Genomic DNA, 24,469 nt, shown 5'->3' with positions numbered 1-24,469 from the left:
TTGCGTCAGTGCATGAACCCCGTACAAAGATGTATTTTAATTACAGCAGAAACTCTCACTGTATCGGCATCCTTATCGATAATCGGTGGTGCGTTTCTCTTCCCTACAATTATCAGTATCTGTTTCAAAATCAATCCTGCTTTACTGTCTATGTTTTCATTTACTTTCGTATGTAGATTATATTGTTTAGTGTTTGCATGTGTGTGTGTTTCAACATCTGTGTGTTCTTAGAAGAATCTAGAGATCAGCCAAAGAGCAGACTAATCCTTTCCATCTGCACTCGGCTGTGGTCAGCATGTGATGATGTAACAGGACACTTATCTTTTCCTCATTGCATCTTTCTGTTGACACTGGAAACAGGCTCGGCACAGGGAGGGACATTTATGTCCCACCTCTGAATTGACCTTGATGCCAAAGCAAATAAGATACACAAACAATCAGAAGAAATTAGTTGTAATTAATTATTACTCACTACTGCAATGCTCAAATAAAAGACTGTATTCGTGAACTTTTAACCTATGGGTTGCATTAGTTGACAACCTGTGCATCCTTAAACATCTGGTTGTCACTTATCGAGCAAGCAAGCAAGTTTTGTCTTGATAATTGAATACTTTTCACTATCTGGATTCTGCCTTTCCATGCACAAACAGCTGTTATCACACCCTGTCTTATGGTGTGTTAGCTGCACAAGTGTTTATTACCACTGATTAAAAACAACATATCAATATTTGTCCAAGGAGAAGTGTGGGAAAACCAAACACTGTTGTGTCTGGGTCCAAAACATCATCGGGATATGCATGCAGGATTAAGTTTACTGCTTCCAACTACTATAGTCTGACCACTGCTTAGTTTGATGACCTGTTAGCTAGGTCAGGCTCGGCTCAGCGCCGGGGTTTTGTGGATGGAAAATAAAAAACATTAGCGGTAGTGGTGGGAATCGCAGGGTAACTCGCGATACGTGGCCCACAATAATGATAATATCACGATACAGCGATTCTGCGAATATTGATAAATTGCAATGTTCAATCTCAGTGATACGATAATTGTGACCAGTTGGGACAACGATATATTCCAATATCGACATTTTGTCCCACTCCTAATTACCGGCGTTGCATTTCAGCTGCAGATTGCCCGTCTATCTGTCAAATGGAAGTTCCACTGTATCGCACATTGGCTACAATCTGTGTTAACTACTGCGGTATGAACCCCCAATAAACAGATTTCTAAGTCGGTGCTTAGACGCTCTTATGTCCCTTTGTGTCTTTGGTGGCGAAGTTTGTGAGTTCAGGACCGGGTAATGAAGAATGAAGAGAACTTAAACCTACTCGGCAATTGTGCTGCGCAAATAAGAGCCACATCTGCTGAGGGACCCTCCTGTAATTGGCATGTGTCCTATCCTCCTTTTTTCATTTTCATCCTCTTCATCCTCTTTTTCATTCACTCTCAAACTGCTCAGACTCACTTCAGCACAGCAGCTTTAATTGTCATTATGTTTCCCTAAACATCTTTCCTTCCTCTACGTCTCTGCCTGAGTCCATAGCTAATGGTGAGGCAGCATGTAGACAAGGCCTTTAACTAATGCTTATTGTCAGTATCATTTAATCTGCAATTGAATAAACACAGTTCTGTTTGCGAGGCTGTGTAATGACAGTTCCTCATCGACAGCTCATGAGACCTACAGTATTTCATCCTGTTATTTTTATTAAGCTGCACAGCTCTGCAGTAAAAATGGTCCGCCAGTGTCTAAATTTGTGTTTTTGTTTATTGTTGTGTAATTTCTTGGAAAGTCTTCAAATGCTTCATGTTACTAGAATCTGTAAGGCCTAAAATAAGAGGTTATGTAATCCAATAAAGCAAAAAAATTATGTCAGGTATTAAAAATATAGAAACATTTTTCATAAAATTGTGCTGAATTAACGTTCAAAACATTGATCCTAACCTAAGACAGAACTTAATATTTTTCAACACTCTATTAGTTATTTGACCTTCGTATATTTTTAGTTTTTCAGATATGCTTTTTTTATGGGCTCATCATAAGGGTGTTTTAAAGATTCATCTGCAACAGAAAAACAGCGCCTACAGTGGCATTATTGATTAGTGTGTGATTTCTCCTTAAAGGGTTAAAGCCTTTCATAAACTGCTACTGATTCTTCCCTGCTTAAGGAACTTAAATCGTAACAATGCTTGACTTTGCAAAATTTTGTCCTAATTTCCAGCTCCATCTTTGTGTTTGCTGCAGGTATTTTGCAGCATCCAGACGGAACAGTCCTGAAGCAGCTTCAGCCTCCACCCAGAGGTCCCAGAGAGATGCAGTTTTACAGCATGGTAACAGCAAGTCACTCATAACCTTTTAACTCCTTACAAAATGCAGATAAACACCTGTAAAATATATCTATCTCTTTCAATATAAAAACAAGAGACAATCATAATAATTAGGGCTACAATAGGTGTCTCAATTTTACGATTAAAAATATATTACGATTCAATATATTGCAATATATTAACTTTTAGCAAGGCACTATATTGTGATTTTTTTAAATACAAATTTAGGAAAACTTATAGTACAATAGCACAAGACCGTATGAAAAAATCTGAGTTTACTTTTTTATGTCACAAGTATGTGGGATCAGCATTTTTATTGTTAAATCCAATATCACACCACTCATTTTGTAGCAGTCGACGGAATAACATTTTTCACGTATAATGTATCACCAATTACAACTCAAAACCAGCCCAAATCATAACCTGCGTAAAACCATTACATACGCAGAAGACAGATCATAAGCATGCAAAGCTTCATATCTGCATCGAATAACCAAAGATAAAATGTTCGATAAATATGCTATTGCAACCCAAAAACAGTGCGGTTAGACAACCAAATACACCAATTGTCTTGGTGGCGAAACCACAATAAAGTGATCAAATACTGCCATGAAATGTGACACCAAAATCCAACCTATTTAAAATGATTAAAAATGATTATGGAGGAATGAAACTGCCAAAATGAAACAAAAAATAAATAAATAAAAAATATAAATAAATGAATATGCCATTAAATGCACCAAAAATATTGAAAAGTAAGGCATTCTTTAGGCATTGATTAATGATACAATGTGACTTCAACTGATATTTCTAATTTAAGAATTGTCAAAAGAAAATTTGTCACATTGTCAATGATAATGACGTCAAAGAAAAAGGTCCTCGTTTATTCATAGGATTGAATACAACTCATGTCAATCAAACGGATAAACAATGAGTGAGTGGAAACCACGAAATCTTTGTTTTTGACCATAAAATGACTCGTTCGGTGTTCAAAACGCCGCCAAATGTTGACCCAAAATTCATCTACCAGCCCAACACTATTTTCCCCAGCCCAGGGTAATCAGTTCAAAAAAGATTCTGACTAATAAAAAATAATTATATTTTACCCTTTGATATCAACAACTGCATTTCCAATATGTCCAATGTATCAAACAAAAACATTTCAAATATTAAGCTCAAAATACTATACTTATTGATCATTGAGGATATTAACAATTTCAGAAGGGCTTTCCATTGACACTGACCTGTTGAACAGCACATTAAACAAACAAATAAATCAATATTAAAATGGACAGTTGAAGAAATGTAAATTCTTATCCAGTTAAGATATCAGACATTCCATACGGTGCTATGTAATCACACGTGTGTCTGCTGCTTCAGAGCCTCAGTGTTTGATTTGGAGCTTAGCGGTTCTGTCAGCGTCAGCAACTCTCATACAAACAGGAGTGAGTCACGGCAGCACATCCGCCTGTCTCTGATCAAACCAATCACACATAATCCCAGCTACTCACACACTCGCACATCTCACACTGAGCTGTACGTTTAGTTACAGCTGGTATAAAATCATTATGCATTCATTCTGTACTTAATTTTGTAAGTTCATATTTGTTACCATATTCATAATAATACATGCTAACTTGGAACAAAATACTGAATGTATCCACCTGTATGTATGTCTGAAACTAACTGAAACTGTTATGCTTTGAAATTGAGAACGCCACGTCAGTTTCCGATTGCCCAAAGTTGGGTTTAGCCTGTAGATCAGACAAATTAAAAATGTCAGTCAAACAAAATAAAAGGTTTAATCAATTTTCAAAATAGTTGGCGATTATTTTCTTTTGATTGGCCTCTGGCTTATTGGACGAATTGTGTGCAGCTCAAAATCGTAGTATGAAGATGGGGATGTGTGTGTGTGTTTCCTAGGTGTATTCAGAGGACTGCTGTGATCCATGCCTGCTGGAGCTCCAGAACCATCTGCCAAAGTACTACGGCGCCTGGTCTTCTCCTGACAGCCCAAATGGTAAGAGACTCAACATACCTCTGTCACCCAAGTCAAAGTCTAAAATACACCTGGGTAATGCCTCTGACACACAATAACTCTTGAAGAGATTTTTTTTTTTAAAGACATCAGTCTTATGTGAACAAGATAGTAATAACTCTTCTCTTCTGTCTGTGTCTCAGACCTGTACCTGAAGCTGGAGGATGTGACCCGACGCTTCGTCAAGCCGTGCATCATGGACGTGAAGCTGGGCCAGCGGAGCTACGATCCTTTCGCCTCGCAGGAGAAACGGGAACAGCAGATCAGAAAGTACCCACTGATGGAGGAGATCGGCTTTCTGGTCCTCGGCATGAGGGTGAGTTTGACCTGTTGAAGAAAACTCTTCTTTAAGATGGAAGCTGGTGAACCTGATGGCCCTCCATTAGACTCGATAAGAACAACAAGGAATTAGTCATGTACACAAGCTTTTTATCCCAACCTGTGTATGATTAATGCCTCTTATTAAATGTAAAATTCAAACAGGCCTATATTTTATGGCTCTATTGAGGTTTTTTTAAGCTCAGTTGGGGGAAAAAAACGATAGGTGAAGTGACTAACATTGATCGTCACGTTACAATGGCACCTGTCAGTGGGTGGGATATGTCAGGCAGCAAGTGAACACTTTGTCCTCGAAGTTGATGTGTTGGAAGCAGAGAAATGTAAGACTCTGAGCGACTTTGACAAGAGCCAAACTGCGATGGCTAGATGACTGGGTCTGAGCGTCTCAAAAATCTCAGCTCTTTTGGGGTGTTTCCAGTCTGCAGAGGTCAGTACCTACCAAAAGTGGTCCAAGGAAGGAAAAGGTCTTGTGGGGTCCATGCGTTTGGCATATGGATGGACTTTACATGGACTCTACTTATATAGCGCTTTTCTAGTCTTGCGCCCACTCAAAGCTGCTTGTACACTACATGTCATATTCACTCATTCTCACACAATTACAACCCATTTTGGGGTTCAGTGTCTTGCCCAAGGACACTTTGACATGTAGACTGAGGGAGCTGAGGATCGAACCACCAACCTTCCGATTGAAAGACTCCCACAGCCGTCCTGGCCATAATGTTATAGTTGATTGGTGAATCTGAGAGGCAGTTCTAGCTGCTGAACTGCTACCAAATTATGCACAGCAAAATGGTATGACTTTTTTTCTGTAACGACTGAAAACAAAACTGTTAAAAAATACCACTTTCATTGGAAAGATTAGGGCCACCAATAGAGCAAAAAATAGGAGGACGATGTTTTTTATGTTGCATTCAGGGATTAATTAAATGTAATTAATTTAGTAGGACCCTCAAAAATGAGGCTGAACTTTCAGTATTAGTGCAGGGAATAGGAAAAACTTTCCTTTATTGACTTTATTCTCAACATTTCCACGTTTTTCCTCAAAATTTCAACTTCAACTTACTGAAAATGTGTCTTTATACTCAACTTTTAGATTTTATGTTCAATTATTCAACATTTTCTAGTGGTTATTTCACTTCTCTTTTAATAAATACAGAACATTAAGCTATTTGAAAAATATATAACACCAGCGTCAGTGCATTATCAGCCAGTCAGAAAATAGCAGATAAAAACCTGGTAACACTGCATCCATGTTGGTCCTGTTGTCCCCTAAAAAGACGTTTTAAAGTTTGTTTTAAATTTTGCACAGCTGCCATCAGGAGACAAAAAGTCCTTATTTGGTCTTAAAATAATAATGTCATAGATTTTCAGATCTTTAAATGTCACTATCTAAAGCTGAATGAGTTCACACAGTGGTGATTCATCATGCGGCCCTTGTATTTGCTTTAAAACCAAAGAACTATCATTGGGAGAAATTCCCCTCCTCTAGTAACTCACTGACAGAAGTAACTGATAGCACATATCACACACATACAGTGAAGACTGACATAATGAATCACATATGTGATATGTGAAATATGTTCAGGTTGTTGACTGAGCTGAACAACACATCATTTACCCTCTCATTCGCTCTTAAACACGCACACGCGCACACACACACACACGAGAAGTTCATCTCCTCCCTGTAAACAGCTGTTGTTATCTGCTGACCGCTGGCTGCAGAGGACTAAACACAGGTTATGTCAGCGCCTCATTAGTTTGTTTGATAGGAAGAAAAGAAAGAACTTCTTATCTGGAAAGGAAGAGAGTCAAACAGCAAAACTTAATCACTTTGATCAGTTTCCATTGCAACTTGTCAGCATTGTCATCAGTAGGTGTCCTGTTTGAGTTTCCTGTTAGCAGCGAGACGCAAACAAAAGACACCCAGTTAATTAACCCAGTTTTCTGTCTTTTTCCATGATTTTTTATCTACAAGTCTCTTTAACGAAAAAAAGCTTAATTTTGAACATCATATTTCATTATTTAATTTGTGATTATAGTACCTAGTAAACTTTTGATTTGTGTACTTTTGATTTTAACTTGTTCCTCATTTTGTTCTCCATTTGTGTAGTCATAAGAAGTCCAGTATTTACAAAAAGGCATTTAAATAATTGAGAATTGGCCTGTCGTTTTTAAAGCCTAATAACTTTGATGGTTATCTCCTATACATGGATGAAGCATAGGAGATAACTTTATGTGAAATCAGCAAACTTAGGCTTTGGGTTGCTTTCATCTTGGATAAACAAAATCTGCACAACGACTGACTAAAACACAGTTTACAGCCCTTAAGCGTTACCAACATCAACTTCCTGACATGCTGTAATACTTCTAAAATTCTCTACATAAAGAAACGTTAGCCTACACTTTTTCAGACACTGAAGCCAAAGCATGTTTGCTCTCTGCAGAGGGAAATGAGTACACAACAAGACTTAAAGAGATCCTTTTTGTTTTTGCCCAAGTTTGCTCCATTAACCTGCATGTACCTGACTCAGGGACTTTTTGCCTTTATACGATAGGACAGCTGAAGAGAGACAGGAAATGTGGGGAGTAGAGAGTGGGGGCTGACATGCACCAAATGAATCAGCAGACCGGGAGTCGAGCCTGCGATCGGTGCGACGAGGACTGTAGCCTCTGTACGTGGGGCGCCTGCTCTACCGACTGATCCAAACCAGCGCCCCACTCAGGGACTTTTAACACAGAAGTTAGAGTTATTTAGAGAAATAAAGAGACTGAGTTTATTTTGTTTGTTGAGTTTAAAGTAGTTCCCATGTGAAGCTGCATTAAAACACAAATAAATATTCTCTCATTATTAATTATTATTTGAAAGTGTACTTTTCATATATCCAGCTGACGCACTGTGCTCTGAGCGAGAAACCTGTTTGGCTAATATAAATGATATAATGGGAACCATTTGGACTCTTATTCATAAGCCCCTTTTACACTGCCAGTTCAAGGCAGCTTTTCCCCCGCATTGCTTGGTTCAATGTAAAATGGGGAAGGCGGCGTAGCAGTGGAGCTTCATTACAGCGCTGTGTAGGGGAGGGGCTGTAGAAATGTACACAATCCCACTCTGAAATTACTTCCAATCAAAAAACACTCCATAGACATATTTGATTTCAAGTGTGGACAGCAGCATGACTCTGCTACTTAATAATGAAGCTGAATGTGTGAGGGGTCTTATTATACAGAAAGACATTGTTGGATGGTTTGTCCTGAAATGCATGACAGTGTTTGTCCAACCTCTTCCAGCTTTAAGCTATACGTCTACACCCTTTGTAAACAGGCTGTAAAAGTACTTTACGCTTGTTGACATTCATGTGATCTCTATGGAAACGGATGGAGGTAAATGTACTTTGTGTGTTTTAGTACCATAAGCTGTAAAACATCTACATCTTACAGAGCTGTGTTTTTCAGACGATGGATGTCCCGCACAACATAGTCAATTTTTGAGCTGATTATAAACTATGGATTATGAGTGTGCTCTGCTGAACAAACTGGGTTATGAAACCATTTTTGTATCAACCACATATTTTAACAGTTTTCATGTAGGGGGTTTTGGGAAACACAAACACCAATTACACTATATGTGTGATAGGCCTACTATTTATCGGTCTAGCTCTAAATATTATCAGTATGATGATAACGTCATAATTTTTTATATGCAGATTGAAAGTTCTATTTTTATCCCCCAAAACCAGTCAGGAAGAAAGTCAGGAAACAAGGTGTAACATTTGATCTTTAGGTTAATTTGTATCCTCTCACAGGAAAACAATCCATCTATAGTTGATGTATAAATGAAATGGACTAGATGTATAAAGACGTTTAAAATCTAAACTGAGGTGAGGTCTAAGTATCTTAAAGTTGTGCTTTAAAGTACAGTAAAAGGACAGTACAGTCAAGTTTAAGTGTCATGACAAAGTATTTGGTGTCCATGACACATCTGGACTCTGTTGTAGATTAAAATGTTTTTAATCACGTTTTCTTGATTTGGAATACATTACCTCTTCTTCACTGTTTTTGCCCAGATGTGGGTTGAGAGGAGTTAAAGAGGTTAAAGGCAGACAATATTTTTTAATGTTGTACAAGCCCAACATTGTAATCAGTTCAGTAGGAAAACAGAGAAAAAGTAACATAGCGTTTACAAAAGAACGTGCCTGCCCCTGAGCTAGGAAAATACTTGTCCTAATCTCAGCTATTTGTTTGTTTAGGTAGAGAGGAGACTAATTAGTGGTAATGAGCTTCCTGATGGAGGAGTGATAGTTGGGGAGGAGTGTCTGAGAAACACTGGATGAAAACGATAAAAGGATTGTCGTGTAAGTGTAGTGCTGAGGACAGAAACTTCCTGGTCCAGCCCACCTTAAATGGTGCAGCTGCTAAAGCACATAGCAGATACTCTGTTCTTAAAATGTGGCTTAATTAGTCCGAGCTAACGTGCTGTTGCCAGGCTAACTAATAACCAAGTGTGTCATATTTAATACACAAGTTTTTGAGACCTCTTCATCATTATTGTGATAATTTGCGTCCTGTAAAACCTTTTGAATACAACCAGATACGTACAGTGCATGGATAATCCACCAGGGGGCAGAATATCAGACCCAGATAACCTCTGGAATGAGAAATAAAAAAGGTCGCCTGCCTGTGACCAGCATGTGGTTTTGAAAGATATTTTTGCCAATTTTAAAAAATAAAACAGGAAAAACATTTAAATTGTTTCTGATACTTAAAGAGGAATATTTACTGGATTGAAGCAACATTTAATGACCTAATTTTTTTTTTTTTTTACTCATTATCGTGTCGAAAATATTTGTATCAAACTAGATACAGCAGGTATTTAAAGATATAATCTCAAATATTTTCATGTAAATAAATGTCTGTTAAGTCTCTATCTATCACCGAATGAAGTAACACAAGGGTGATTGAGCCTATGGCCCACTGGTGAAAGCCCAGAGTAAACAGTAATCTACTGTGGCTGAACAAACAAAGAAAAGATGGATATCTACAGATACAACTTCAACAATAAGTGAAAATCCAAAGAAAAATAAACAAATTTGACGCTCAGATGAAGGCAAACAGTCAGCCAGGAAAATCAGGAGTTACAACCGTGACAAAGGGAGCCAATGGCAGATGTCTGGTTATGTGGGACATAAGCGCCCACAATACTATTTTATCGCCACTAGGTGCCACCAAATAGAACGAAACTGAGAACTTTGAGATTATAACTGTATTAATTGTTTAGCACTTTATGCAGCCCTTAAAGCATTTTGCATGTTTAAGTAAACTAATTCAAATAACACAATGATAAAAAAGACTCAAGATGAAAAATAAAAAGGAATTTTCTGGAAATAATTTGATGGTTCAGATCATACTATTATAGAATGATTGGTGGTCATATGATTGCAGTTTTATGATATTGGTTCGTTGTGAACTTTCCTATATTTTATAGCAGCAATAAAACGTCTTCGTCGTGATAGAGCGGTCACTATACTGCACTGAGCTTGTATCATGCTGCGGTTCAACATGCAGGAGACTCCGGCTCAGTTTGATGTTATGGAGGCAGTGTGGGTGTAGCCGTGGGCCACTAGATGGAGACAGCGTTTGATCAGTGAGAGAGAGAACCTGCACTTCCAGTGATGGTTGTCTGTCGCAGCGGGCTGCCATTGTGCTGTGACTTTAGAAAGATGAATAAAGTAGTGAATACGATTACACACAGCCATAAAGAGAGCCTTATAAACAACTTTTATTTCTGAATTCTATAATGATGTGAGGAGATGCAGGATCTGTGTTATTAACAGTCAGTTTTTAATTCTGTTTAGACATCAAAAAAAAATGTTTTTTGTATTTTCATGAACAATGACTCATACAAATACAGCGAACAGCATCTTAACATGATTGTACTTTTATTTCAGGTGTACAAGGTGTGCAGTGACACGTTTGACTCTTACGACCAGCACTATGGAAGGGGACTGCTGAAGGACACCATTAAAGATGGTACGTGTGTGTATTTATACATTTATATGCATGGGCAGAACTTTATTTTTAAATGTTATATTCATAGCCATACACAACGCACCAACCCTTGCAGTCTCGTCTGTCTTAAGTATGTTGTTTTGTCTGCCTATTGTCTTGTTATCTGCACTATTTCTTAGCACCTTGTCCGTGAGAAACGACATTTTGTTCAGCTGTGTACCGTGTGTGTGGATGAATGACAATAAGAGTTGACTTGATTAGTTTAACCAAAGTTGTACCACAACTGACACTAAAGTTTAGGAGGAATATATTAGAATAACTCTCAATAGAGCTGCAACAATTAGGTTATCAATTTATTAATAAAATTAAAAAATTAACTTCCAACTATTTTAATGGGACACAATATTTCACCAGGGGGCCGGCGAAATACCTGCGTCACACAGTGTTGTGTGCCTGATGCGCGTTCTCGTCGGCTCTTATTCAGCTCATCTCGTCAGTTTTCGGATAAGCTAGCGAAACCGTAACCTTAAAAGTTTTTAACCTAATCTTTTCCTTAACTCCAAGATTGAACCTACAGGAGACCTCACGCCTAATTAGAACTTCAAACAGATGATTTTTTATTTTTTTGTGATCACTGATTTATGAAGGTGCACTTTGACTCTAGCTCATGCTGGCATGGCCTACAATCGTGACTAGACTGCAGATTTTCAAATGACTTCTACCTGACTGTTGACACACTCTCACTCGCGTTAACAATAGACTCGGGTAAATTAACGTGCTAATAGTTAGCGCTGAAACGGCTGACGGTCACAGAGCTCGCCAACACGTGCGCTGTTGCATCCTGCAGAGCCACGGCCTTCCAGGTGAAATACCCTGTTTTTAGGAAGTCCCCTATTTTAATAATAAGTGAATCGTTTATTGTTTTATCATTAATCATTCTTCAAGCAGAAACATCAAACTTTAGCTGGTTTAAGCTTTTGCTAATTTAATTTTCTTTGTCATGCATTATAGCTAATGAAGATACTTTGGACTTTGTACGTTTGGGCCACAGCATGTATATAAGAAGTGGACGCAGCCTCTTGAATACAAACAAAAAGTACTTTTATCCTGCATTTTATCATTTGGCCAGCAGGGTGCAACTACACTTTACATCAGTTGTTGCTTTGTTTGTCACTACCAAAAAATTACCCTACTTCTCACTTGATTTATCACCTCAATTAACATGTTCTTAATGATGTTATGATCCCGTTTTAGAGTAAAATGTGACAATAAAGCGTTTGTCAATGAAGTGAAGTTGAGGCCACAGCGACTTGTCAACCACAATACAGTGTAAGCAATGTATGTCCTCCCTGTCGTCCAAATGTAGTTACTCTGGCCTCAAAAAGCAAAGATGCCATACTTTAGGCTACAATATGTTAGTACACGGACCAGTGGGTGGTCACAGTGTATTTGTCCACTTCTTATATGCAGTCTATGGTCTCAAGGGCTTACATGCTTCATCAGTCGCTGCTCCGAGAAGAAAGTTCGATGACACACAAGGATTCATCCCTCTCCTCTCCTCTTCTGCAGGTCTGGCTAATTTCTTCCATAATGGTGTGAGTCTGAGGAGGGACGCAGTGTCGGCCAGCATCCGCAGAGTGCAGCGTATCCTCCGCTGGTTTGAGTCCCAGCAGCAGCTCACCTTCTACGCCAGCTCCCTTCTCTTCGTCTATGAGGGTCTTCCTTCCTCCCCCTCCTCATTCTCCCTTCTTTCCCCTCTCAGCACCCCTTCGATCAGCCCAACTGCGGGGAAAACTGGCACGTTGTCATCAGCGGAGGACAGCAGTCGAGGCGGAGATGGGACAGCAAGACAGGAAGAGGCGGGACAGGAAGAGGAAGTAGCTGAATACAACAACAACAACATTCAGGTGTCTGTGCCCTGGGACTACAGCCTGGCTACCATTTATGCCAACCACACAAAAGGCGTCCACCATCACTGCGCCAAGGGTAATTGCCATGGCAACAGTGGAGCTGATGTCGCCACGGAGACGACGGTTAGCTCCGCCTCCGGAGATAAAACCCCAGCACTGTGTGAAGAAGACAACTCGGCATGGAAACGGACAGGTGAGGCGCAGCAAGCACCAAACGGAAACGGAAACAAATCACAACTGGAAGGGAAGGACGAGGACGAGGAGAAGGAGGACAGCAGCAGAGGGAGGAGAGGGGAGGAGACACTGAAAGGAGAAGGTGACGCAACAGAGGAGAGCGGAGGAGATGCGGAGGTGGAGGTCAGGATGATCGACTTTGCCCACGTTTTCCCGAGCGAGAGCCCCGATCACGGATACATCTACGGCCTCAAACACCTGCTGACAGTGCTGGAGCAGATCCTCTGTGACTCCACCTAGAGCTCCTACTCCTCCCCCTCCTTCTCTTTACCTCCTGACCTTCTCCCCTAACCTCCCCTCTGTCTCCCCCCAATCAACCCCCCCTCCTGTCTTCTCAAGAAACTTTCAGAGAGGAGAGGGAAGAATCAAAGAAGTGAATATTAAACAGAACCATCATCGTCATCATCATCATCATCTCACCTGATTGTGATGGTTTGTCAGTAGCGTATGTGTGTGCGTGTGTGTGTGTGTGTGTGCGTGTGTGTGCGTGTGTGTGTGTGTGTGTTTGTGTGAATGTGTAAGTGCGTGTGTTAGTAAAACGGAGGCAGTAGAGGCTGACTGCTGTGTTTTCCCTGTGATCAGCAGCACAACATGCACTAATCGATTCATGAAGGCATTTGGACCCTGAACTTAAACACAACATCTTCGACTGCTTGGTTTACTTACGCTCTGATAAACTCGACACCTTCAGGCACCTTCAAGTAGTGTTTTACAAATAGCTGGTAGGTTTTTTGTTAAAATTGTACTTAATATGGGTAATTTTAAATCTCTTCTTTATATTCTTTGAGTTCTTAATAACAGGTACATAATCATTTGGAATTGTGTCAGTAGATTGCTTTACTTTGCAGCCACGCAACAACCTGTAAAGGCTGCTACTTAGTCCACAGCCACCAGACTCCATTGACAAAAATGTCATTTTACCTGGAGGACAACACGAGTTGCCGTGTTCCTAAAGGTAAAATTGCGGTTTTGTCAGTGGAGTCTGGTAGCATTAGGGGAGCGATGTAACAGCTGTTTCTGGTTCAAGAATAGCATCTTACGTTAAACATAAAGGTCTGTCTCTGTAAGGCGAGACACTTGTTAAATCCACCTGAGGCATTCAGTGGCAAACACAAGCTCTTTTAATGGACGTACTTTGTTGGCTGCGTGCTAAAGCAACACACTGGAGCAATTTCAAATGTTTTCATAAACATGATGCGCACTGTATGCAGCCTGTCTAGAAAACTACTTAAACTACCTAAACAGCTTCATTCTGAGGAAGCCCTTAGCTGACATGCTTCCATACATTATATTCACTCTGTTTTCCCGTGATAACGAGTTTTTTTTGATCGTTTTCTCGAGATCTCGACTTATTTATCTCGTTATTTAGTATAAAACCACCATAACGTCAGATGATTATAACTCGAATCTCCAGAGCTGTAAAGCACAAGACGGACATAGAACTAGGCTTTCGTGTGGACGATGGCAGCATGGCATGTCCTGGTTTGTAATATCACAGTGACCAGCCTGTTGTTTGGTTTTCTAGATCGCCGATTATCACGAGAAAATGAGCTTTGTTATCTCGAGATAATGCTCCAAATTAATTATAATGGGAAAACCAGTAAACCAAGTCAAGATCTCGAGAAAACGAGCAGAAATAACTCGTTATCGCGGGGAAAGGAGTAAATAAAATGTATGGATGCATGTCCGCTCGGGGCTTGCGCATCATTCTGCTACAGAGCTCAAAACATTTTTCTATTATTCCGGTCCTTAGCATCTAGCTAACACTGTGTACACATCAGATTAAAAACAAACCAGGGCTGGGATTCAAAAGTACTTTCATTGTTTTCCATTAAAATCAGTTTAATCAACATTTGAACAGTTCAATCACATTCAGAATGCCCTCTTGTGGGTTATTCTACCCTGAGCTTTGAGTAGAACAAGAACCCCCGAGTGTGTTGAGTTTAAGTTCGGGTCACCACCTTGTGTTTTAGTTTAAACCACTGTCTACAGGTATCTAACTCAGGTAACTTTACTGTAAGAAAACATTACTACTATTATCCTCTCAGCAAGTTAATCGTCATGCTGTCTGGTTGTTCAGTCCTAAATGATTGTTTTATTTAGTCTTACTCTGTGTATTTTATCTCATCATTGACCTTATCTCATAAATGTTTGAGTGTGTAACTGCTTCACCTTACAATGACCTTACATGTTGTGTTATCTTTTACCATGGCTGTTTTTAATCGTCGTACATGTTTAGCTGCCAAATCACCTCTCCTTTCTGCAGCCTGTGCTCTATGCTGTGTTTGGTGCAGTCACCTGGTGCCCCTCCACCTCCCTTGCTGCCCTAGTTTTAGGAACAGGATTATATTGCTGATGTCATACCTTTTACTCCCCATTATTTTATATTCTTTATATCAAAAGCTAACATGTTCATGATTGAGTTGGACTTCAGTTATTCTATGATTTTAAGTTATTGATATGTAATTAATTGATTAATAGCTGGGCTAGAATAAGAAAATCGGACGTTTCCCTCTCAAATTCTAGAATTGTTTTGTTTGTTTGACAGAAGCGACATGTCATTGTACGCCATCTGCTAATTTGCATTAGCATGGTATTATCTAATATGATTTCACTTTGCTAAGAGTGTAAAGATTGTAGTAAAGGAACATGCTGCTTTAATGGGAGTCGACTGACAGACTCGACAGAGAATGACAGAATGCTTAAGAGAGAAAGACAGCAATGAATGGGTATTTTACTTTCTTATCTTCTTTTAACTTAACTTTTTTTTTGCTTTGTGCAGATGGTTGCTCTTAAAAGAGAAGTCAGCAAGTTAATTCCAACTATTTCCGAGTGGAGACAACATCTTAACTGCTTAATGCTGCTTTTTAAGTGTAGGGTTGACTAATACTTGTTTACGGCTGATACACAGACTGGTGATGTAGATAACACTTCTTTATGCCATCTGTTCAAGGTTTAGTGAAACTGTACTCTGACCAAAGCATTTCATTGAAACCTTAGATTGAACATGAGAAGTTGTCGTAGCCTGTGGTCTAAAAGCGAAACCTATGCAGAAGTGCCTTTAAACCTGATGTCCTTTAATTGGCCACCAGGGGGCGACTCCAAGTTTGGAAAAAAAGAAGTCTGATTGTAGGGAAGTCAGCTGCTCATATTTCCAGTTAGTACATTTTTCTTCCTCGCCAAAATTAGCATCACATGTAATATCACAGTTACTGTGAATTACATTTGCGCCTTGCTAATTAAGCTAGCGCTTGGTCATAACTTAGCGTTTGCTAACCCCCTGCATGTCAGCCATCTGTGGAAACTTCTGGTTTCAAAAAAGCAAGATGGCGACGGCTGGAATGCCAAACTGGAAGATTCAGAACATTACTCAAGACAGACCAACGGGTGACCTCATGGTGGCTTCATGCACTTCTTATATAAAGCCTGTGGCCCAAACCAGGGATACTCTTTTATCTGTGATAGACTTGTGGAAGACAGACTGTCTTCAATCATATGTGTCACTCACTTTAAATTTCTCCCCTTAAAAATGTAGCATGTAATTAATCGCTTCGACTGACTAATACCCAACCCCCCCCACCCCCTCCGTCAGCGGTTTCAGGCATTAAAAATAACTATATAGAAATAATCAATCATGTCGCTTTAATTTTGTAAATCATTTAGAGTAATCAGAATTAATTTCAGTCTGTTTCATAACCAGCGAAAAACTCCACACAGGAGCTTTGATTAGATTGAAATCGTCTTATTTCATTGCAGACATGAGAATCTAAAAAGTCCAGATATCTATTGTAATGTGCACTGCTATAGCACAATAGAAACTGAATGGTTTCAAAGATAGACGCCACCTAAGATGTGATTTAGATCATCGCCTCAGTCTGATCTGCAGTCAGTCCTAAATATTAGTCCAACCCTACATTCAGCAGGTGAAATGTTTGTCTCACAGCCCATTCACACAAGGGACAATATGACACTTAGAGATTTTATAACTCTGCTTTAGAGAGTCAACTGTGTAATGTTGTACGATTATTTGCTTTATGTTGTTTTTACTTCATCATGCTAAAATGCTCTCCACACTAACACTGGAGCAGCTTTAAAAATGAGCTGTTCCACTATGCCACTCTGATTTTAACCAATAATATGCACAGGCATCTTCAGTTAATGTAGCTTGTAATATATGAATATAATGAACATAATGAGAATCCTGATCTTTTGTAAATTAACTCGATTAGATGTACTATGATTTGTACCTGAACCAAAAGAGACGACGAACTATTCGAATATAATATTTTTCTCGGCGTTTCTTTTTAATAAACTTCATCATTTGTTTGACATCATCAACATGAAAGTTTTAAAGGATGTTTACAGGAATTAGAGAACAGATCTTTTTTTTTTTAATCACTGCCTTATGTTCTGTTGATGTCTCTGTGTTTTAAATATTGATTATGGATCATTCCGGCAGCTTCGTGAATCTCCTCTCTGGGTTTTCTAGCCTGTTATCTCATGGCTAACTCACAAAAAAAACATATCATGCATTATTGTGTACAGGGCATTGGTGTGATGATTGACAGACTCATGATGATACAACTTTTTACTTTAAATCCTTCAATCAGTCTATGTAACTGAGACATCTGATTTCAGGGTAGGTGGGCCAATTTACAAACGTCAAATGTTTTTCCAGACAACTCTCAGGCAGCCTTTAGTTTCCACTGTCTACCACTTCACTGTCTGAGAGGTTAGACTGTAACACTGACTGATTTGAAAACACCTGAATGATGACAGGAGCATAGAAGTGTGAAAAAATTAAAGACTTTTACAGTATATATTATGATTTTAGAAGACAAGATTTTAACTCCAATTGAAAACACAGCCATTTATTCTTCATTTAACGACAGTATGGGGAAATAGAAATAATATATGGCAGGTATTTTAAACTTAACGTTTATATTTTATAATGCTATATTTAAAGATAAAGTAATTTATAATAATATTTTACAAAGGATATATTTAGAAATTGATTATAAAAAATATCCAAAATAGTTTCAAAGGCCTTCTTATTGTGATGGAAAATCTATCTAAAAGTCTGCATTGACTTTCTCTCCCCAGTGACGAGGAGAGACATCAATGGCTGCCCAGAGAGACAAACTGGTTCTACAAAATATATGCAATTAAAAGTAAAAGGGTTAAAACATGCATAAAATACTAATTTGGTAATTTAATCCATTAGTGATGTTGTTTTAGTCATGTTCCAGCCCTCATAATGACAGACCTTGTCTCTTTTAAACACTTCCCACCTCCTCTGTCTCAAGATGTCTCAGTATAATGTCTGGATGAAACTTTTCTCATACTGGAAACCAATATGACGCCATGATAACACCAGTCTTGTAACTCACTGAACATACTGCATCATATAAGAACACAGAGTGGGTGTAGTACCAGCCCAGCTGTTAAACTGTACGTCTGGACTTTTCACTGCTGTTGATGAGGATGCAAACTGTCAGACTGACAATGACTCTTTGGCTGTATGTTGCTCCCTGTATATGCTCTACTCATATGTTTACATTGCATCTGCTCTCTTTATGACCACAAGAGTTTAGTCAGAAGGCAGAACAAGATTTATGTTCTTTTACTTTAACAGGTTTTTATGCTCAACTTTTTTTTACGTCATGCACGACAGACAAAAGGAATATCTGATTGAACACAATTTCTAGCCAGTCTCGCTCCAACTGCAGGACCAGAGAGGTGGTGTGACATGTTTCAGACCATTAACCACAGATGTATGTCCTGTATTGCACTGCAGGCCATTTTTCAAAGCATATACTGTGTACTATGTAAAATCTCATAATCAGTTAAATTAGATCAACTAGTCTCTTTGCAGCTCGACTTCAGTCAGCCCACTAATTGTTGATGGTTCAGAAACATTGTTAATATACTTCCTAGAGCCCGACCTGTACGTTATAATATAATATAATGAAAATAGTCCTTTTTCTAAGTGGCTTGTGCACTGTATTTGCAGAGCTACGACTATGCAAAGTAATCAGAAGGCTATTTCTTAAACAAACAACTTCCTTAAGAATATTTAACAATATTATACATGAATCAATTCTAGTGCAAACCTCCGTCTGCACAGCTGCAACACTTCATGTGCTGCAGACACAGTGCTGACAGTATTGTAAACTATGGAGTTGTCTAAGGATGCTCCAACCAAGAAACAAAGTTTGTGTGTGAGCAAACGTCCTAATATTCCAAAGATATTATCACTTATTCTAAATGCTGCAACAAATTCAAAGTACCTGATTGTGAATTTTCACAGCACACGAAACTGCCGAGAAAGGTTTGACAAACTGATGGGATGCTTTGAAACATGGACAGCAGTAATGTGAGTTGATCGGTCAAAACATTTGTTTCTGTTTGAGCGTTCAGCTGCAACAGTCGGTTTGGTGCTTTCATGTCAAATGGAAAGAGAAACAGATTCAATCATGAGCTGTGTCCCAGTTCAGGGGCTGCATCCTTCGAAGGCCGACCGCGTCACAGCGGCGCGTCGAAGGCTGTGACATTTTGGAGGGCCCTTCAGATGCGGCTGAAAAATGCGTCCTTCTTTTCCAGGGCCAAAAAATTATCTTTAAAAAGATTGGTTAAGTCACATGACATTAGTCAGCCTGCAAGCTGCCTGTTGCTAGGGGACAGAAGTTGGCCTTCGTGTCTACACAGGCTACGAATTACTAATCCTTTGCAGCCCGAGTCCTTCAAAGGATGCAGCCCCTGAATTGAGACACAGCTATAGACTGTATATAAGAAGTAGTCGAAGCCTCTTAGTTTGAAAACTGGAGCCAGTGCCGAACACCTTCATTCTGTCTTATGGCCAGCAGGGGGCAACTCTAGTTGTTGCAGGAAATAAGTCAGACTAATTAATGAGCCTATGATGTTTATTTCTCAAATTATGGTCCAGGAAGTAGAGCAGGAGATACTTTAGGCCGTGGCTACCTCTGATAGGCAATTTGCTACATTGGCAACTTGTCAACTACAATAGAGTGTGTCCACCCTCTCGTCTAAATATGGTTACTTCGGGTGAAAAAAAACAAGATGGCGACGGCTAAAATCCCAAACTTAAGGCGGCTTCAAAACAGAAGTCGGCACACTAATGGGTGACGTCTCTTTGGCCACTCCACTTCTTATTTACAGTCCAACAAGCTCACACAGTGAATCAGGCCTCTCGCTGCATCTATCAGAGATGTTTACTAACCCGAGCTTCATTCACAAATTCAAAGATGAGTTGAACTTTGAACCCTTTGACATAAATGCACAACTATTGAGAGAGAAGAATTCTAACCAAAAAGAATATTTAAAGTAATCACAAAAAGGGTGATCCACCTCTGTGTCTTTAATGCGGTGCCTGATGGAGACAGCTGGTGAGGCTGACTGTGCAATGCTATTCATGTGGTGTAAAAGCTGATGGGTGTGTTTGCTGGTGGCATGGTGAAAACAAAACCTGTTGAAGGATTGAAAGTGTGCCGGGTCCAGCTCAGCTTCTCTTCCTGTGGTGGGTTTCTGTGGATCATACATGTGACACAGAGACGTCCAACACATGGAGTTCAGTGATGAACTGAAACCGCTCTGTTGAGCCCTGTAACAGAAACTGAGCTATTAAACTTCTCATTGTGAAGCGTGTTTGATTTTTGATATACTGGATTTAACATGTCTTATGAATGAGCCTGAAACAGAACAGAAAATATCATCAGTGTACATAAGGAGGGGAATTAAAACTGTTAAAGTCCCTCTACAACTATAAACCTGATACTCATTATTTTTTCAACAATAAAAATATTAATCAAACTGTTTGATGATTTTTGCTTCCTTCGAGTGTATATATACAAACCCCTGTGACACAGCAGTTTCTCTCTCTTACAGGCTGATCCTTAGATGGCGGTGGGTTCTTACGCAACTTATTTAACTGAACCTTTCATAGACATTCATTTGTATTAACCATTTCTTATATTTAAACAATTCGTTAAATCTACTTGGCTGTAAGACGTTCTTAATTGCTTGACTGACAAGTGGTGGTCACAGTGATTGATAGAGACTATAACTCGCCTACATTTTGGTTTTTTGCAGACCTCTCCCACTAATCATCCCACATCCCCTCAGATTCATGAGGTGACTCTTTAAAACTGCCCGGGCCCCTAGATTTAACAGCACTGGACTAAACTATCTCTCCGTAACATAGGCCAGATCCCAATCTCCACACTCAGACTCACAGACTTTGTGACGCGTTTCCGGTACGTGTGTGAGTGCTTAGTGCTGTCCCACTGTCAAATCACTAAGTGCATGAGGGCTCTGATGCAGACTGGTTGCGAAAAATGTAGTTTTGTGTAGAAGTCTGTGAAAAACTGAAAGCAGTCCAATACTCTGGGTTTTCCTTATAACTAGTGCAATCAAAATACTGCACTCTATCGATCCCTTGCCGCACCACTCTCCTTCCTCTCCTTAGTTTTCCCGCTCACCCAAATGGCAGCTGGCTAAATAGTGCCCAATAGCTGGAATACCTGATACCAGAATATGCACTTAACATTATTGTAACCATTACACATTGTATGTATGTATGTAAACCAGATGGTATTCACTTAAGTAAGAATATACTAAACTTATGTTTCCTTAATTAAAGTGATAATCTAGAAGATTTTCATTTAAATAAATATCTGTTAAGTCACTATCTATCGCCGAATGAGGTAACACAATGGTGATTGAGCCTATGGCCCACTGATGAAAGTCTTTGCATTCGCAGAATTACAGACTGGCTGTCTGGTGTGACTTTCGCAGAATAAAATCACAAGCAGCGCCCAGTTAGTGACGCGTTTTCCATCAGCGGTTGGTCTGCCAGAGAGGGTAGGCGGAGCTAAGCGACTGCTTTTCCAGTTTCTGCAAGTGTTGCGAGTAAACAGTAATCTACTATGGCTGAACAAACAAAGAAAAGATGGATGACTACAGATACAACTTCAAAAATAAGTGAAAATCCAAAGTAAAAGAAATAAATTTGACACTCAGATGAAGCAAACAGTCTAAAAAGGAAAGCGACCGGACATCACACATGCAACACTGTTTGGATATCTGGGAAGTGTGCTCCGCAATTACTGTTTATCGCCATAGGTGCCACCGAGGAGAACGAAACTGAGATGTACAAGATTATAACTTAAACCTGTGCATCTAAACAATTATGTTTACAAAACACAATTTCAATCTTACAATATTTCTAATGTGTTGATGATCTCAATCTCTAGTTTCAAGACAATCCTTTTGTAAATTATGGTCCCATTTAATGTAAAATAGATGATAAAGCAGCATACGCTCTATGGGATGGCTACCTGTGATTGTCAAGTTTACCCATCAATTAAAAAAATAAAGGTGTATCAACCCCTACTGTCCAAATATGGTCACACCAGACTTAAAAAAACACAAGATGGCGATGGCCAAAATGCCATACTCAGATTTAAAACGTTCATGAAACACTGGATGACATAACCTATGAGAAGAGCTCCAGTATTCTCCCACAACCCAAACAAAGGCAGGTTGGGTAAATTGGAAACTGGAAATTAGTAGTGTAAATGTTTGTCTATCTCTTACATAAGTCCATGTAATGTGCGAGTAAACAGATAATTGTCCGGAGAATTCAGAGAGAGAGTGAGCGTGGTGAGGACGTCCAGGACATTCCACAGAGTTCATCTGCAACACTCTTTCTGCTTGCACGTATGTTGCTCCTCCCGCTTTAATTGATAATGCAGAATGTCGCGAGAATGTCAAGACCGGATTCTCTGGATACTGTTCAGAGTTTATTTTTTTATATATATATTATTATGCTTTTGTTGTTTGGGTTTTTTTTTTGTAAGACTTTTGACCGGTCCATGTTTACTCTGCCTCTCACACAAAGCATGTCCTTATTATCTCCTGTAGAGCCCAGTGGATATGTTTTTTTTTTAGACTGATACCAAGAATTCCCAAATCATCGATTGAGTGAACTTTTGAGCTGGAACAAAAATAAATCTTTTCTATGAGGATTGCGCATCGACAAGTCGAGACAATATAAAAATGCCAATTCTAGAGAAGGTTCCTGGTTCGAATCCCGGTTCGGATATAAGGGTTCTTTCTGTGCTGGAGCATGTTCTCCCTTGTGCATGTGTGGTTTCCCTCCAGGTACTCCGGCTTCCTCCCACAGTCCAAAGGCATGCTTGTTAATTGGTGACTCTAAATTGCCCGTAGGTGTGAATGTGAGCGTGAAAGGTTATCTGTCTCTACTGTATGTGTCAGCCCTGTGATTGACTGGCGACCAGGGTGTACCTCACCTCTCGACCAGTGACAGGTGGGATAGGTTCCAGCCTGCCCGCGACCCTGAACAGGATAAACTGTAGAGATAATAGATGGATGGAACCGATTCTAGTGCATACCACCGCCTGAAATCGAGACGTGTCAATCAGACTGAAATCGTCCCAAGCTTTGTTTTCTCCATTATATTTTCTGTAAAAAAGTTTTCTTATTGGTACATATAATAAAATATGTACTTTGATTTTTGGTACATCTCTTACAGACCCATATTGGTAAATATTGGCTGATCGACATATTGATCATGTTCTAGTCCACAGCCCTAACCTGAATTTCATTAGTGAGCAGCACAAAGAAAACATGGAACACACATACAACAGAGGGGCTGAAGAATAAAATCATTGTATTAGTCACATAGCCGTAAGACTTTCATGACATGCCTGAGATTAAGTATCACAGTTCAATTGATCAAAATACAAAAAACATTTGTACAATAAGGAAATCAATATCGTGCAACATGTAGCATTGATTGGCACATTGTGAATGTAAGCTGTACTCATGTAGTGACTGCTAAAACACTAAAATAATCATTATCGTGGCACACTTTAAATTCCCCTTAATTGTTCTTAAGTAAAACTACTTTTCAAATCTCTACATTTTAGTAATCTACGGAAGATTATTAGGCCCAGGTACACAAAAAAAATGGCAATAATAAATTTGAAACGTCATAAATAAAGTCAAACTTTCATATAAGGGCATAAGGCGCAAATATTAGAGGAGGAAGTTTGTTTTTTGTTTAGCATTTAGAGAATAAAGGCGTAATGTTCAGAATAAAGTCAATGTGTCAAAGATCTTCCTCCTCTGTGCCATGTGTAAGAGAAAATAAGTCAAATAGTAAGAGCCTGTGTCCACTAACGGCATGTTTTGCACAGCTAATGCCATTTTTTAATACAAAACCAATGCAGTTCTGCGTTTTCAGCACTCAGCCCGAAAAAATCGCCTTGGCGTCAGCGTTTTTTTTTTTTGTCGCTGCGCTCACAGGGCTTTTGGAACACCGCCACGCTCATCAATGTTTTTTTTCCCTCACCAGCCAATCAAAATCAAGAACGGGCAGGACTTCTGATATCAACTTTAGCCCCTTATACACTGCCAGCTCAGAGGCGTAACAGAGGCAAAATGGCATTTATCCCTTTATTCTTGACATTTCAACTTTATGATCAAAATGCAAAATAAAATAAAAAAATCTTAGTGCCTGGCTCATGAAAAGACAATATTTTTTCAGAAATGATTGATGTACCTGTAAAATGTCACA

The 24,469-nt window shown here is 39.3% G+C and overlaps 1 protein-coding gene across 1 annotated transcript in view; it reads left to right on the top strand.

Annotated features, from left to right (window-relative positions):
• The window catches only part of ipmkb (inositol polyphosphate multikinase b), a 29,678-nt gene extending 8,999 nt beyond the window's left edge, over positions 1 to 20,679 (top strand). Inside the window, exons 2-6 of the mRNA XM_069664309.1 lie at positions 2,240 to 2,325; positions 4,246 to 4,342; positions 4,504 to 4,676; positions 10,645 to 10,726; positions 12,275 to 20,679. Of these exons, the coding sequence (XP_069520410.1) occupies positions 2,240 to 2,325; positions 4,246 to 4,342; positions 4,504 to 4,676; positions 10,645 to 10,726; positions 12,275 to 13,089 (1,253 nt within the window). The 3' untranslated portion in view covers positions 13,090 to 20,679. The remainder of the gene's footprint in view (positions 1 to 2,239; positions 2,326 to 4,245; positions 4,343 to 4,503; positions 4,677 to 10,644; positions 10,727 to 12,274) is intronic.
• Positions 20,680 to 24,469: the final 3,790 nt, after the last annotated feature.

The sequence above is a fragment of the Semicossyphus pulcher genome, unplaced genomic scaffold, assembly GCF_022749685.1.
Source record: "Semicossyphus pulcher isolate SPU_LCO1_2020_fin unplaced genomic scaffold, fSemPul1.0.p SCAF_16, whole genome shotgun sequence".
NCBI classification, from domain to species: Eukaryota; Metazoa; Chordata; class Actinopteri; order Labriformes; family Labridae; genus Semicossyphus; species Semicossyphus pulcher.
This window is presented reverse-complemented; position numbering and strand designations above follow the sequence as displayed.